Source organism: Chelonia mydas, chromosome 10 (genome assembly GCF_015237465.2).
Source record: "Chelonia mydas isolate rCheMyd1 chromosome 10, rCheMyd1.pri.v2, whole genome shotgun sequence".
Lineage (NCBI taxonomy): Eukaryota > Metazoa > Chordata > Testudines > Cheloniidae > Chelonia > Chelonia mydas.
In genome coordinates, this window is record NC_051250.2 from 57624295 (window position 1) to 57641723 (window position 17429).

The following is a 17429-nucleotide window of genomic DNA, read 5'->3' on the forward strand; positions in this document are numbered from 1 at the left end:
TGCGGCACCCAAAGATCATGAGTCTGGCCATATGCTACCTGCCCCTAATGCGCCCCCTACACCGGAGGGATCCCTAGACCAACTTAAAGACTTATTTGTTTCACCATTATGGTGCAAAGCACCTTATTAGGGCTGAGGATTTGGCTCAGAGATGGAATGACTTGATCCTGAATTTACTAGCCTCCAGAGCTTGGTGCAAGACACATCTTGTCTGACTCCAGAAGGCTTTCCCTGGGCCCAGTCCTTGTCCTTGCTCATGGTCTCTTTGGGAGAAATCTTGACCCTACTGAAGTCAAGGAACGTTTTGCCTTCATTGACTTCAGTGGGGCCAGAACTTCACCCACTGACTTTATCTAGGACTTATTGGCTGAATAAAGGCTTCAGTATGAGGCTTCTTTTGATGGTTTGGAACACTATAGAGAGAGAGAAGCTGTTTGTCCCATCAGTTGTGTATAGTTTAATGTCCCACTTGCTTTTAATTAAAATAAAATCTCTGAGACTTGAACCAGATTAAAATGGAACCACTCTTACATGGGGGGGGGGGGGGGAACTGTCTTTGTCAGTAGGAAACTAGATTCTTCTCTTTGAAATAGGACTTAAAGGACAATGTTAAAACAAAAATAGTGGGCCAAATCCTTTCCCAGTCTAATGAAGCTAATGAAGTTACAGTAGGATTAAATTGTCCCAGTATAGTTCATAAAGATCTTATCTGTTGTGCACAACATTTTAGATGATTCAAAAGAGAAATTTTAAAAAATAGTTTACTTTTCACCTCAAGTGTTTTGCATTTCAGCCAGTAGTGACAATGAAACTGGGCTTGTCATGTCACTTTCACTGTGTCAGTTTCTAGGCAATTCCCCTTTCTAGTTCTTATACTTTAGTCCCTAGTTGCAAATGTTCTAAATTTCCCACTTGATACATTTTGGATTTTAGATATTTTGTATCTTGTGTTTTTTAATAAAACCTAAATTTGAGTTAACGAATGAAAACCCCATTCTATGGCAGTATTTCCTTAAGGGCCATGACAACTTGTTCCTGGCTCTACATCCAAATTAGAGCTGGGAAAAATCCCACCTGGTAAAAAAAGAATGCTCTTCTTTCTTTAGAAATCTCTTCTTATTTGGGAGGTCAGGCAGAGCTGAATAAAAGTCAACAGACAGGCAGCCAAAGAAGGAAAATCAACGTGCGTGTGGGGTTCGCAGTCTTTCTGGCTGGTTTCAGTCTCCAGTAAAGCAATGGAACCTCCCAGTACAAACATCTCCCTACTGGCTGCTTGCGTAGCTACCTTTTCATCGCCTAGGGGCCTGCTCCTGCTCCCTTTGAAGTCCGTTAGAGTTTTTCTGTTTACTTCAGTGCAAATGGGATTGGTCCCCTCATGATGGAACAGCAGTTCTTTGGCAGTCCTGGCTTGCTTGCCAGAGTTTAAATCTTGTTCACAGTTCATTGTCACTCTAATTAAAGTGATTACAAACAGTCCCCATTTGAAAGACACCTTATTATGAAAACAAACGCTGGACAACTTCAGTGGGAGCCACACTGTTCCCTCAGCATTGCTTTAGTGAACAACAGAATAGCCACTGGCAGTTTATACCATTAATCTGTATATCCTGCCTCTAGCTGTGATTCTTCTATCTATCTATTGATTCAGGTTCAAAAGTGGTCCTATCACTGGGACAGCCCAAACATTGGACCATGTCATGCCACTGGCTTTATAAACAGAACTCCACATTGCTTAAAAGTGCATAGCCCATATCATTTGTTTAGCGGCCACTGCAAAGCACTGTGTACTCTGTTCATTCACTGCACTACGCCTTATTTTATTTATAGTTAGTTTGTTGACCAATCACCAAGTTCTCCACCGACATGCCAAGATTGTATTTTGCCATCATGACGCCAGTTTATAAAATATGGATTTTTCCGGATTCTGTAGCCACCTGTCGATTCCCAGGCAATCACAGAAATGCCCTGTGACACACTGTCTAGAATGCTGGAGGCTTGTTGTATCAAGGCAGCCATAAAAGTGAAGGAAAACAAAGCCTGAGAAAATAAACAAGCTGCACCTCTGATTGGCAATCCCGTCTAGTTCATTCCCTTCCCAATGACGAACTGTTAGAACTCCTGAAATGTGTCCAAAGGAGAGGAAATGAAGTTGCTGAGATGGGAAAGGATATGAAATTTCCTGACCAGACTGAGGTACAGGTGCCCAGTATCTGTGATGTTATGAAACATTTACCAAGGGACTGATGCTGAATTTTTTGCATGCCTCTAAAAGTGTGCCTCCCCCCACCCCCACCCCCGAAAAGTGCTATTATGTATTTCTTAATTCCTCCAGCTATGAGAAGATGCTGGGGGCCAAACAGCTGTGATTCCTTCATAAAGTACTTTGGCATCTGATGCCCCCCTCCCCCTCTCTTGTAGCCTTGGCGTTGAAGGCTCTCCAAGGAAAAAAGCCACATATGAAAAAGGGATCACTTTGATAGAACAAAACTATAACCAGCTACTAAATCAATTGAGTTAGGAAATTCCCATTCATTCCTGCATTCATCCAGAACCATGTCTCCTGTGGGAAGCCATTATTATTTGGATGTTAAAATCCTCTTCCTGTACCAAAAAAACATTTTTGGATCAGCAAAAGTACAAAAACACTGTTTATTAAATCCATGGGAAAATAATTCTATCTCAAAGGAGCTGAAAGCTAGGCCACTGTCTGTCCACTGGCGGAGGTTCTTACTTGTGCACCTGGGGATCTTATAGAAAAAGTCTGATGACATCATCACTAAGCAATATTGAATTAGGAATGTAAATCATCCATTTCACTAGCACATCATCTGAGAACATTTTAAAAAAAGGAAATGAAAAGTTACATTGTTGCCACCTGTGTTGATTGCTCTGCTGAATTAAAACAACCCCAATGCTATTGTTCCTGCATATTTTTAGAGAAGACAGTAAGCATGAGAGGCAATGAACATGCAGGAATCCCTGGTGGATTTAAAAATCAGTTCCGCTTCCCAAAGCCAGAGTTAGCCCCAGGGTAAACATCAGAAGGAATTTGTAATTCAACAAAAACAAATTTCTTTCGATTCAGAGCAGCACAGAAGATATTAGCTCTGTGGCATATTTGTGGGGGGGGGCGGGGGAAGCGGGGGGTGTCACTTAATAGGAGTTTGTAAACATAAATTTGCTTATCGATAATGTTCTAGAAATGAATTACAGCGATGTTTTGAGGTGAACATTGTTACTAATAATGATCAAGGCTCAAGTGGGACAGACTACTAGTTAACTGGGCTATTATAATGGTTTCTTCATGAAGCTTAGACTGCTTTGCGTTAGGCTAAAACAGCTCCTACTACTACCCTGATCTTTCAGAAACGATGAACATCCACAAATCCTACTAAGGCCTGTGCTCAGTACCTTTAAAATTCAGGCCATATATACCATAATGCATGATCCAAAATAAAAAACAGGGCTGAGATTATATGTCTGCAGTATCTCCAGGTGACACTGAGAAATCCAGTGCTTGTTTTCTATAATATTCAGGATGATACCACAGGTTTCATTTTTCTAGGTATCCCATCGTGTTTGGGACAGCCATGTGTCCTAATCAATGGGCCAATGCTTCCCTTGGTTACAACGCCCAGTGAAGTCAATGGGATTTGTACGTGATTAACCAAGGCCCTACTAATGACGTGATTCCCCAGGCAAAAATTGGGGCAACCATTAGACATTCAAAGCTCTGGATTAGAAACTATGTGTGTGTGCATGAGAGTGAGTGAGAATATTAACCACGAAATCCTGGCCTGGCAAGAGAAATATGGGGACCCACCCTCTCCCATTTCATTTTACTTAGATGTTACAGATGATTTTGGGGTAGGGGGGTGGGGGGACCTGAGCTCAGGGCTCCAGTACAATTCCCCCCCTTTTTCCTCCCCTCTCTTCATCTCTGATGACAGCAGGAATATCCCTACTCTTTTGGGAAAGTGTCTTGAGCCCGTCACAAGAGCTGGGCAAGAGGGCCCTCTTGTTGATGCCCCTTGTGAATAGATGGCACTTTGAACAGTGAATAACAACCTCCCCCACCTGTTACATTATGGCGTCAGCACCGATGCATTATGATTGGTCAGTTCATTGTACTGGATAGATTTGTGGGCTGTTTGATAAGGAACACAAATAAAATGGGAGAGTTTCTATTCTCTCTTACTGGTCTGACATGGCTGAAGTACTCACTTAAATGAGGGTAGATGGCAAACTTAATGCTTACTGCATTGCTTCCAAAATCTCTCCACTATTTTCCCCCTCGTTTGGCACAGTTTCATTGACAACACCCAGTGGGCTAGATTACTTAACTACTCACATTGCCACATAGCTAATACATGACATACTGTATACTTATTCTTTTCCCTATTGCAAACCACAAAAGTGAACACTAGGATTCAAACAAAAACAAATTACTTCAGCAACTCCTGGAAAACTCAAGTGGTTAATCAGTTACCTTTTATTTAAATATATATGCTTAATGCTGAATTAAGTTGTAAAAACCAAGGGCTGATTTATGGCCTCACTCAGCCTTAATTAACATTGATTCCAGGGGAATAGTAAATGTGAATAGCTTTCACAATTGAGGTTGAACAATGAACTCGCTGGGTGTTGTCCAATTTGTAGCATGATTTACATGGAAGCAAGCCCTTCTTTTCCTAGGGTTATCCCTTTTTTCATCTGGTGTTTAGGATGGGTTATATATAATCCATAGATAGGAACATTTGCTGTCAAATATTTTCCCTGATTTAGAGCGAGCCACTACAATGGTCACTATAAATAAGGAAGAAAAAAAAACCCAATTTGAGGCTTTGCAGGGATTCCTTGTTCTTGCAATGTGTCATCACTTGTCCATTCCATGGCATTTTTACGAAGTGGCCATAATGAAAGTCAGATTAAATGTCCAGGATATATACATTTAATCAACAGCCATTGGAGTCAGTAGTGCTGGAAGAGTTATAAAAGCTCTAGTGAATGCAAATTTATTGCAAAAGAATCTGGGTCTTGGTGGTATGAATGTCTGCTGAATGGTACTACCTGACACAGAACACCTAAAACTTTCAAAAGTGAGTTATTTAAGTGTAACGTTTTGCTTGTAAAGCCGCCAGCTGCTGGATTTCAAGACTTGAAACTGTTCCAAAACATTGGACGAGGTACTTTATATGTGCACTAGAGTAAATACTCTGATTTTACTGCCAATTTAAATGTGCTCAGTTTACAGTAATGAGCTTGTATAGGCATTACCTTGTTTATAGAAAGTGGAACAGGAAGAAACTAACATTAACCATTAACAGTAGCAATTTCTTTTGCCTTCTACCTCAACATTATGCCAAATAGATCTTTCCCGTGCCCTATCTAAGAATCTTTGCTGGTGCTGCTTTTTAAACACTATGGGGATAAATGGGGTATTGAATAAAAATATTACATCAGATAGGTCAAGTTAGTTTGTGACTTCTGTGTTGCTATATCCAGTCCCTGCTTTGAAATGCATTTTAACAATATATACAATACATGTCCTACATACTGGTGAACTTGATGATTGTTGTTGGTCCCAGCAGAACATATTGTGGCATTTGTTAAGCTCTTTACAAAGCCAGAGCAATTCCATCCGGGAAGAAAACCAAACTGCTGTTCCTGCCCCCTGTTCTCCTTCCCTCCCATCTCAACTTCTTTTATTCAGTCCAAATGTTTTATTATTTCAAGACAGAAAAATTAAGTAAGACGCTTCATGTCTCTGTGCACTCTGCAACCTTGGACAAACATCCTTGCCACCTCCCTGGCCATCTGCTTCTGGAGAGCCTCCTCCCCCACCCCCCCGGTATGAGCCTAATGTAAAGTCAATTAAAGTCAGTGGAAAGGCTGCCAGCAAAATCCTTGTTCTACGCAGGTCATAGCCAGCTCTTTGTTTGTAATATCAAATCTGGTCTAAAATATACGCTAAGAAGTGACAATAACATGCCGGATGAGTTCAGCACGTGGTGTTACTACAGATGATGAGTTTTATTATTTCTGTTGGGTTAGCACCATAGTGTCCCAGTTGGGAGCAAAGCCCCATTTTTTAGGTGTTGTACAAACCAGTAGGACAACACAGTCCTTCGTCTAATGAGCTTACAGTCAATACCCCTGCCAGACCAAGGATGCAACATCCAAAGAAAATGATATCTGGCAAATGCCATGTTAGGCCCAAGCTTATTTATACTGTGAAGGTGAAGCTGGTGGAGGGGGTGAATTTTTTAGAACTAGGGGAGCGGAAGGAAGAAAGGAAAGGCGAGGGGACACCGCAGTGGGATAGAGAGGAGCAGGGCAAAGAGAGTGAGGCTGAAGGCAAAGGGAATGTGAAGGAAAGCAGTGTGAGGAGGTTGCAGCTAGCAACCAATTAGCAGTGAGGAAAGGATGTCCAGAGTCCAGGGGTTCTGAAAGTGCCTTGCCCCTCTGCCCTGCTGCTGACACTGCCTACAGAGCTCCTATTGGGGGTGCGGTCTCCTTTGCTCATAGGGCTGGCCTTGTCTGGGAAAAGGAAAACGAGGAAGGGTGGGTCTTGGTTAGGGGAGGTGTCCCCAGATGAGTTCAATTGTGGGTGCAGGGAAGGGACCAGTTGGGGCTCAGTCCCTCTCTGCTATGGGCCACTGTGAATACAGAACACACATCCATCATCTCTACAATATTTTCACATCAAGTCATTCAGAATTAGTTACCTTCCAGTGGCCCAGTCCATAAAAACCCAGAAAGCTGAGATCCACCAAATCCATGTACATGCAGATCCATCTGGCGCTTGTAATTGCCCATTGGTGTGCACAATTAACTTGTGTGTGTGTTTGTCTCTCTCTCTCTCCAGGTCCAAGTCTCACCTTTGACTTTAAAAAAAAAATCAGATCCACAACACTGTCCTTCACATTTCTCTCTCAGTTTATAGGCCTTTATTTATTTCTGTATGACAATGCCTCCTCTGTAGGTTCTTCAGTGAGTTTTCTAAAATAGCAATAATTTATAATTCTCCAGTTTATTTTTCGAAGAGTATCCTTTTGTCTTTCCTTTCTCATTAAGAATTTCCTTGTATCTGGTTTCTCCTTATCTCTTTACTATCTTTCTCACTCCCTCACTTCCCAGGAGACAGACTGCAGCCTTATATGATCTTTCTCACTAGTCAATGATTCAATGTTACAAAGACCTCTCAGGCTGGTGCTTTTTTCAAGCTCCAAGTAAGTTATAACATTGGCTAGTTAACCCTTGTTACCCCGGAGAGGCAGGCAAGTGTTACTAGCCTTGCATTACAGACAGGGAAATTAAGACAGAAGGCAAAGTGACTTGCCCAAGGCGACAGTGGAAGACATTGTGAAAGCCATTATTGGAATGGAGGAGTTCCTGGCTCCAAGCCATGTGTACAGACTTTTAGATCCTGGTCTCTCTAGTAGAAGCCAGCTCAGCAACAGGTTCTAATCTTATATGATCTTTGCACAGTGAAAAATAGAATTATGGATCAATTTGTAGTCAGATGAGTTTCACCAAAATTTAAACCCCCATGGAATTATCAAACACACACAGTCAACTGAGGAGTATTGTGCCAGCCAGAGTGATTACAATGGATGGTGTCACACTAGGTATATGGAAGTGCCCAGATCTGGTTCAATCCTGCAAATTCACAAATCTCTGGGGTGTCTTTGCAGGCAGTGTCAGGCAGGGTAAGGTGTGCAAAACTTTGCACATTATTGAAGAGTTTGAGAGCATAGTGTGCTGTAGTGTTTTCCTGGTATCGTGGCCAAAAAGCATGCAACACCGCTTTGGAATATAATGAGCTGTTGAAGGAAGATCAGATCTCTGCAAGATTATGACATTTTGCACAAAGTCAAACCACTTTATCCTTAGAATTTGATGATGACAGTGCATATGGAATGCCTCTAGACGCTCTGTGTCTGCCTGTAAGTGGGTCCAGGTTTCTGACCCATACAGCAGTACAGGTAGTACACAAGTTTGATAGAGTCTGAACTTTGTCTTAAGGCAAAGATGTTTTTCCATCCATAAGTCAGACATGGACTTCATGCAAAAGACAGTGAGACCTAATTGTTGAAGAAAGTCCAGTTTGGTGTGACTGTTTGACTCTGCTGGCAGTCTAGGTAGATAAACTAGTCAACACTCAACCCCACCTGCACCAAGGGTTCTGCTGGCCCAGATCTGAGGTTCTGAACCTTGGCCTTCTGTCATGAGATGCCTCCACAGTGCAGGTAGTGTCTTGGAGACTGGGGATTGAAATTCTCTGGCTTCTTCACAAGTATCGCACCACCGCTGGCATAGTCTTGGTCAGTGAACACTTCTTGACCAATCTTGATTCCAACATGTGGAGCGGCAAGTGCTAATATCCACTTGATAGTTTGACAGACTAGTGCCAGGGTGAGAATGCATCTCTGCCATGCAGCTGAGGTTGGGTAGAAGCTGTGAAAGCTGGGAACAAATGCGCACTCTTACACTGGGACTGATGCGACAATCATGCACCAGATTTAGCAAAACATCTGGAACACCAATTCTTTTCAGTGTGAGCCAAAATCCTGATTTGCCAACTGAATCAAAAACTACGTTGATATTGATAAATGCCACATGAAGCAGAAATGCAGCTCAGCCAGAAGGTAAAGTCATCATCCATTGTGGACCACCCAACGGTGAAATCTGATTGCGTGGATGACAATGTCTGTTAAGGAGCAGCTGCATCCTGCCAAGCCGAATGCAAGTGAAGACCTTTCCAGGGACTTATAGTAATGAGATTGGCCTGCAGTTGCTACATTTGGTGTGAGATGCTTTGCCCTAGTACAGGGACACTAAGATGCCATCTTTCCCTTTTGCTGATGCTCACACTTAAGAACAGCTGATGCAGGCCAACGCTCACTGGTTCCAAAGCATCTTTGAGTAGCTAGGGTGAATGCCATCAGGTCCAGCAGCATGTCCATTCTGTAACTTTTGGATGACCTTTCATACTTCCTTGGGTGATGAAGTATCAGTGTGCATCTCTGGCTCTGCAGCTTTGTGGTGTGCCAGGTCACATAGCTCTGGACAGTCATTAGCATGTGTGTGGTTCAGCACATTTTTGTAATGTGTTTTCCATCTGTCCAGGACCTCGTCCACTGATGAGCAGGGAGAGCTGTCTGGTTTTGTGATGGGGATGTTAGAAGGCTGTTTATGGCTGCCAGCCAGGTGCATGATGGCTCTGTGCCAAGGTGGCACTGTATCACCAGCTAGCAGCAAAAATCCAGTCAACTCCGCCATATGACACACTGCTAGTTCTTGGAGATTTCAGTGCCGTGACTGGCTGTGATCAAACTCGGTATGATACTGTGACAGCTTTGGTTAAGGTTCCCCAAATCATGACACCACCACCCAACTTTTGACATGTGCTGCAAAGGGCTTGTCTCGTATGGGTTCCTGGTTTACTTTACGCACCTTAACAACCATCGCAGTAACTAGATTTCAAACAATGGATGTGCCATGACGGAAACTGACCACATTCTCATCAGAAATTGCTCCATAGTGAGATCTTATGAGGCCTTTGGCGGTGCAGAAGCACGAGCAAACTCAGACCAAGACTAGCTTCCCTCAGGTCTCACTGCATTTCCCAACTCCTCAAAAGCCAGATGTCCACCAACAGTCAATGTCCAGTGTCTCCAATGTCCGAGGATCCTGTTGAAGCCCTGAAATACACACAGGCAGTTGATGATCACATATGTAAACTTCAGATTCTCTAGGACGAATGGGTGATCGCCTAAAGTGGTATACGTAATGCTATGTCACATGCCATGGCTGGAACAATTAGTTTCAGATGGTCATGCAACAAACCTGAACTTTCTGAAGAGGACTTTGATATATTAGTGAAAAAGGCAGAAGCATATAAGCAGGGAAATGTTTGAGAACTTAAATGGCAGAAAGGCATTTTCAAGGCCATGGCAAGATGTGACCATGAGATCTAAATCAACTCCCTGGCCGATGAAGCAGAGGAACTGAAAGTCACAAAGTATAACAATCTGCCTCCTGCCTACAGGAAAATCCTGCCCATGATAAATAAGGCCATGGGTTTGTCTCACCAGATTTTTCTCTAAATTTTCTTTTATCTGTTTGTGTGGCTCCATCATCCAGGCACATTTGTCAGGGAAGTCAGGGCCCTTGGCCATCTCTCTTAACTATGTTCTGTGGGTGGATGTCCAGAGCACAGCTTCAGAGGCACATTTGTCAGTATGACAGCGATCCCTTCACATGATTCCCAGGTATAGAAGTCAGAGCGCAGACTCCTGCAATGGCAGTAACAGCAATCAAAAGGGGTGACAAAGTCATGACTTTTGTCTAGACAAGTCTATGATGTTTAGGTTACTTAAATAGGAAGTACCATTTTTGTCCGAGCAGGCTCAGCAGTGAGGGTTAACTGATCTGTGAGGAAGCGAGAAGGGTATGAAATGTGTGTCATGAAGTCATCTCCTGTCATGTAGCTATGAACTCAAAAGTGGGCTAGTTGTTGCCAAATGCATGTATTTTTCCAGTGAAAATGGGCTAGGTTTCATGAAGAATTTCATGGAGGGATGTGGATTTTCTTAGTGAAAATGGGCTGTTTTCAAGTGAAGAAGGGTTCACACTGAAAACTCATGGAAACATATGGCTTCCACCCAACGTCAGTGCCCAAGTCACCATTGAATTTTTGTATTTTGGGTGGTGAGAACAGCACTAACAGAGACAGCCACATTCCAGTCTACCAGTAGCAAACTATCATGACCCATGTATTTTGAAATCTGCAGATTTCTACATAAAAACAAATGTTCAGATATTCTCTGAGTAACATAGATCTTTCCTGTTGTTATGAATGAAGGGTCCAATTCATGGTTAGCGTGTACAGGGTGCATACAACCCTGAGTAAACTGTGAAATGTGCTCACACCATACCTGGGGTGGTCAGACAGAAATCCTATCTTCAGCAGTGCAACATACTCCCATCTGCCTGGCTTTCCTGCTCCGTGGGCCAGCACACATGGGAGAGCATGGCTCAATGTTCTCCTCATCCCCTTTTGGGGTGGACTGGACCCAGAGCCAGAGAAAGGAAGCAATTCTGATTAGCTCTTTATATGGGATGAGAAGCTCCATGTGCCACTGCATAATGGCCACCCACATTGTGGTCTCCCAGCATACCAGAAAAATCAGTTGTCATTAAAAAATCTTAATATAAACCATAAACAGTAGAGTAGTGATGTCTACACTTTAGAGACAGCTCTGTACAGCATATGCCTCATCGGCCATGGTGTTAAAGGCCTCCTGGCAAAGTGGACGGATGTTCAACACTTTGCAGGATTGGTCCCTTCACTGTGTGCAGTGAAGGATTAATGCTGAGCCTCCTCACTCCCATTGACTCAAAGGGTCACTCAGCTTCTTGCAAGATCAAAGGGCCCAGAAGGGGCTTTCTGTGCTGTAACCGAAGAAAGGGGCCTACCTATAAACACAATTTAAACTGCCTTGCAGGCTATGAACTTTAATCCTGTCGCTCCAGTCTAAGGTAGAACTCCTGCCCCCACTGAAGTCAATGGCAAAACTTCCATTGACTTCACTGAGGCCAGGACTTCCCCCTAGAGTGAATTATTTGTAAGGGGGCATTTCATATTTGCTAATAAAAATTTGTATTGTTTTCTCCAAAGTCATGCAGTAGAAATTTGGACCCCCTACTATGTAGTTACCAACACAAAGCCCCGCAGTAATGAACCTTTGCCAAAATAGCAACTGCTAGGCAGAATTAAAATCTGCATTTGATTTGTCCATGACAATTAAGATGATATCGTTACTAACAGGACTTAACAGTAATTTCCATTGTTCTGTGTAGATATTTAATTCTGTGCTGTGACTTTTCCATTTGGTCATAATCAACTATCTCTTGGAGAATTGTGATGTTTGAGATTACTTAATATTATCTGTGTTATTTCAGTAACGAAACATTTACTTGCTGAGATGGGGATTTGAGTGACTAATCCACCATCTTGCCTTAGTCCTGGTAGTTTCAAGGTTTTGCTCCCATAAGTCAGTGATATGTGATTGTTTTTGTACAGTGGGTGTCGCAAATTTCAATTTCAACCATGCCACTTAAGCCCAGATCCTCCCAGGTATTTAAGCTCCTAACTTCCAATTAAATCAGCGGAAGGTAGAAGCCTACTTACCTTTTGAGGATCTAGGCCTTAGGCCCCTGACTTCAGTGACAGTAGGATCAGGCCCTTCATCTTAACTTTTGAACATTGTAAAGCAAAAATGAGTTCAGCACTTTGGTGCCAGAGTCTGCAGACCTTTATTGATGGCTTTAATGTGACTTCAGTGAGGTTCTTATATGAGTAAAATGCTACTTGCTAAATGACTGGTACTACAGAATGATTCAAAGCTTTAAAGTGCCTTTTCTTCTTCTTCTTCTTCTTCTTCTTCTTCCCCTTTTTAGATTTTCATAAATAATGAGTGGCAAAATTCTGAGAGTGGGAACATATTCCCAGTATATAATCCATCGACAGGAGAGCAAATCTGTGAGATCCAGGAAGCTGACAAGGTAAAGTATCCCTGTGAAATGGTTACAAATGTACACTAGACCAAAACCCACACCTCTGACTAGTCCACTCCAGAATCTTCACTGATGATAGACCAATCTTTTATTAACCCCTGCCCCTCATAATATGATTATGGTATATTGTCCGTTCAGAAATTTCAGATACCAACTAATACTCTGTTAGCGTTTACCCCAAAGCTTTATTGTTCCTTCCTCCTCAACAGGTTGATACGGACAAAGCAGTGAGGGCAGCTCGCCTTGCTTTCTCTCTAGGCTCAGTGTGGAGGAGAATGGATGCATCAGAAAGAGGCCGTCTCTTGGATAAACTAGCGGACTTGGTTGAAAGAGACAGGGCAATTCTTGCTGTAAGTGGTGCAGGGGGAAATCAGAAGTTGTTTCATGTATGAGCTTTACATTCTGAGAGCAAATAAGTTCATAGATGTGTAAATGTGCATGATGTTGGTGTCAGATTGGCTAGTATGTCTGAATAGGTTTTCCATTGACTTGAATGGGCTTTGGATCAGGCTGTGAGTGTGTGTATTTGTAACTTGGTTTTATGTTCTAATATAAAAAAAATAGATAACTGCATAAAGCCAATTGTGCGGTACTACTTAATAAAATGATAGATGAAATGCTGTGCAGTACTGAACCAATAATGCACAGTTTAGAAATTATGCTATTTAGCACATACATTAAGCTTATAAACAGAAGCATTGTTAATGTTGTTTTCTGCGTGTCAAGTGCTTTGGAACTAAGCTGGTGAACATCTTAATTCCAGCTTTGTCAACACTTAAATCATGTTACCACCAGTGTATGCTGTAAAATCGCCATGGGGAGAAGGAAGTGGACAACAAACCAAGCTCATTATGCCTGTCATTTGATTTGTATGTCTAGAGCCAAATTCTTTGCTGAATTGCATCACAGGCAATGCCACTGACTTCAGTTTGGGATGTAAATCAGTGCAGAATTAGGCCACTACTCTTCTGTATACAAATTACATTTATGGTCTGTATCTAGTCATGTGTTATACCTGCTATCTTATCTCCACTGTGCTCATTCATAACAATTTCTATTAGATAATGCTAACTGTTGAAAGTTAGTTAAGCTACTCAACATCTAAGGACATTTTATTGGATTCTTTTCACTAAACAATCTTAGGGACTCTTAAGAGGATGCCGAATAAGATACTGTTGTCAATAGGAAAATTGAATTAAAAATGAGGCCCTTCACTTGTTAAATTATGAGCTTCCCTAGAGGAGAGCTTGTGTATTTGATGGTAATAAATAAGCTGGCTGTACACTATAGATATCTCAGGCCTCAATGGGGGTTTTGGCAGCCATTTATCGAAAATTTTATATTCCCATCAATTATATAAAGAGGAATACGTCCACTCTTCTATGAATTCAGATAGTTAATGTAGGGTTACAAAGAGTCCCTTCTCAGCTGTTATCATGAACATAGCAGAACCTAGTTTGACAGGCATTTTTATCTTGGCTCCTGATTAAAGAAATGCTGTGTTTATGTATTTGAACTAAACACAGTGACTATTAGGTGTACACACACACACACACACACTTAAAATCATAGGGATTTTAGGGACTTTTAAAATTACTAGGATTTTTCAAGAAAAATTCTGTATGTTTCAGATCAGTTGAAATATTCAACAAAAGTTTCATTATGCAACTCTTGAGAAGTCTTTGTTCCTAGTATTATAGCACCCCTCCCCCCCAAAAAATACAGTAGCAGTAAAATGGGGTCTTAATCACTACTGTGAAGTTCCTGATGTTGGGGGAAGCCTGGTTTGATCCTCATTTCTATTCATCTGTCACTAATGTCATTACATGAGCAGTTGGAGTATTGCAGTCTGCAGAGCCTGATGTGCTACTTTGTTCATATTCTCTTCACTTTCTCTTGTCCTCCAGACCATGGAATCGCTGAATAGTGGCAAACCCTTTCTGCAGGCTTTCTATGTAGATCTTCAGGGAGTCATCAAAACTCTGAGGTATTATGCAGGTTGGGCAGACAAGATTCATGGAATGACCATTCCTGTGGGTAAGTAGAATTCACAGAAAGCAGCAGATTCTACCTACAATATGATGATTCTTTGGAATTTTGTTTATATATCTACACAAACACACTTGGGCCAAATGGAGCACCCAGGAGACCTATTAGATTATGGAATAACTTCTTGTAGAAGGTGGAGGAAGCCCTACAATTGGATTGCTTAAAATCATATTGGAAAAATCACTAGATAGTATGCTGTTGGGTACAATATTAAACTGGCACTGGGATGGACTAGATAACTAGATAAATTACTGTGATTAAAGTCAATGGAAAACTTCACATGCACATTCATGGGAATGTTTGGACCCTTATGTATGTGTACCATGAAGTAAACTACAGATAGCTTTTTATAGCTATATTTAAATATAAATATAATTGTCAAGATGAATATTATGCACCCTGATGCATTTGAAAAATATAGGCATGATTTGGGCAAATTCTGTGCATAATCCTTCATGTAGCTCTCCTACTGAAGCTACTCCTTACTTTTCACCCCTATTGCCCCTGCTTTTCCCACCTTGTAGCCTTAGTTGTGCTCATTTGTGTGGTTTAAAATGGGGATTAGTAATACCCAGCATGCACCAGGATGTGACTGTCCAACTCATTTAACATGTCTTTCAAACTGGATCCAAATTCCCAGATACTTTGAGAGAGTTTGTAATTTCATTAGCGAGAAACTTCCATAAATACAAAAGACTTTTTTTATGGTATCTGCTTCCTTCTGATGTACAGTGGAATCAGTAGTTAATAATATGTGTGGGAGAAAAGCTGGGGCATAAGTGGTGGGGAGAAGTTATTCTGCTCTTCTATTTTAGTAAAGAAGTAAGAAAATGAAGCTGAGTTTTCTTAGCTTTCATATTTAGCTGACAACCTACTCCCCTTCCATTTTCTATTGAAAGCATACTAATCTATGGTCTGCGATGAGATTGCCTACAGTGACATATGGCCCATCCATGACTGCGATTAGCAAATATCTCCAGCAAATAGCTGCAGATGGGACATTAGATGGGGAGGGCTTTGAGTTACTAAAGAGAATATTTTCCCAGGTATCTGGCTGGTGGGTCTCACCCACATGTTCAGAGTCTAACTGATCACCATATTTGGAGTCGGGAAGGAATTTTCTCCAAAATCAGATTAGCAGGGATCCTGGGGGTCTTCACCTTCTTCTGCAGCATGGGGCATGAGTCACTTGCTGGTCTGAACTAGAGTAAATGGTGGAATCTTTCAAATCACAATTTGAGGACATCAGTAACTCAGCTAGAGGCTATAGATCTGTGACAGGAGTAGGTGGGTTAGGTTCTGAGGCTTGCAATGTGTAGGAGGCCAGACTAGATTATCCATGACAGTCCCTTGTGGCCTTAAAGTCTATGAGTCAGTGTATTTTCATTAAAGACATGGCACTGTAACATTGCGTAAAAGCTCTTCTGTAAGGACTAAAGAAAATATTAGCACCAAATTCTTTGTGTCCTGCTTTCGCTTTAAATTGACACAAGCAATAGTGCAGAGCACACCATAAATTCATATATTCAGCAAATTTCCTGCTCCCTAATCCCTTCTTCCCTTGTCAGTGAATGCCTCCTTCTCACTTATGAGCCCAGCAGGAATACAGAAGTTAAGTCGGTGAGTAAGAGGCATTGCCAACTGGGGATTACAAATACTCTGTTTATTCCAGTCCTTAAAAATGCAAACAACCAACACACTGCAGGGAAGCAGCTGCAAAACTGAGTTTGTTAGTAAAGTGGTCTGAGTTCCTGGGGCTGCATTTTCAGCAAGCCTCCCTAAGTGCAAACCACAATGGCTTGCAGTTACTGGTATCCATATCCTTGTGCAAACGTGGGATTTTTCAGACACAAATGGGTGAAATCTCAATTTCTGAGGGTGCAATTTGGCCCTTTTTAACTAGCAAGGATTTTCTCCCTGAGTCTGATTCACCACTGTGTTACTCTGGTAAACTCTCGGCAGTCAGTAGAGTTACACCAGTGTAAAGTTAGTTATACCAACTTAAAGTTGGTCTTACCCAGAGATGACTGTTTTTTCATAGTTACAGTTAACTTGTTAAAGGAAATCAGCCATGAAAATAAAACCACAAAAACACCACTATTAAATTTCTTCCTCCACCCCGCCTGTTAAATGTGATCATGAATTAGATACCCTACAGTCCTCTGATGTTTATTTTTGACAAGGTTTTTCTTCTCTAAAACAACTACAGTCCAAGGAGAGACAGGGAGGAAGGCACTGGATACAGGGGTGGCTAAGAAGGAAGAGCGTTTGTTAGAGTTACATTTGTTCTGGTCTCAGTGTTAGGGCTCCACCCTACCCTTTGCTCCCTATTGCAAAACCCTGCTGACATCAAGGACAGCAGAATCAGGCCCTGACTAGAAACGGTTAGATTAATAAAGCTATCACAGTCCAAAGTATAGCTGTAGCTACAGCATATTCCATATCACAAGTTATAGGACCAATTCTGCTCTGGTTACATCCGGACTATTACACAATGTGTTTCCAATGTTTCCTGAATCTCTCATCTCTATCTCCTACGTGCCCCTGTACAAGCCATATGGTTACATATTAGACCTGCCACATTACCAGATATGTGAAAACTAAATACCTAGGACATGCTCTGACTCCTGTGAAAGATCTGGTCGAATACCCCTATGGAAGGTGTTCCAATACCAAAGCAGAGATCCCTGAATATAAACAGGATTTTTTAATTGGGAAATAATAATAATAAAAAAAAATCTTTGGGCCAGATCCTCAGCTGCTGTGAATTGGTGGCTCTATTCACGTCAGTGAGC

General features: G+C 41.7%; 1 protein-coding gene across 3 annotated transcripts in view; it reads left to right on the forward strand.

Moving 5' to 3' along the window:
* Positions 1-17429, forward strand: part of ALDH1A2 (aldehyde dehydrogenase 1 family member A2) — a 67963-nt gene that overhangs the window by 20182 nt on the left and 30352 nt on the right. For all 3 annotated transcript variants that reach the window (XM_043524095.1, XM_037911444.2, XM_037911443.2), the window contains exons 2-4: positions 12469-12573; positions 12795-12935; positions 14493-14622. In XM_043524095.1, coding sequence (XP_043380030.1) covers positions 12861-12935; positions 14493-14622 — 205 coding nt within the window. In that variant the 5' untranslated portion in view covers positions 12469-12573; positions 12795-12860. The remainder of the gene's footprint in view (positions 1-12468; positions 12574-12794; positions 12936-14492; positions 14623-17429) is intronic.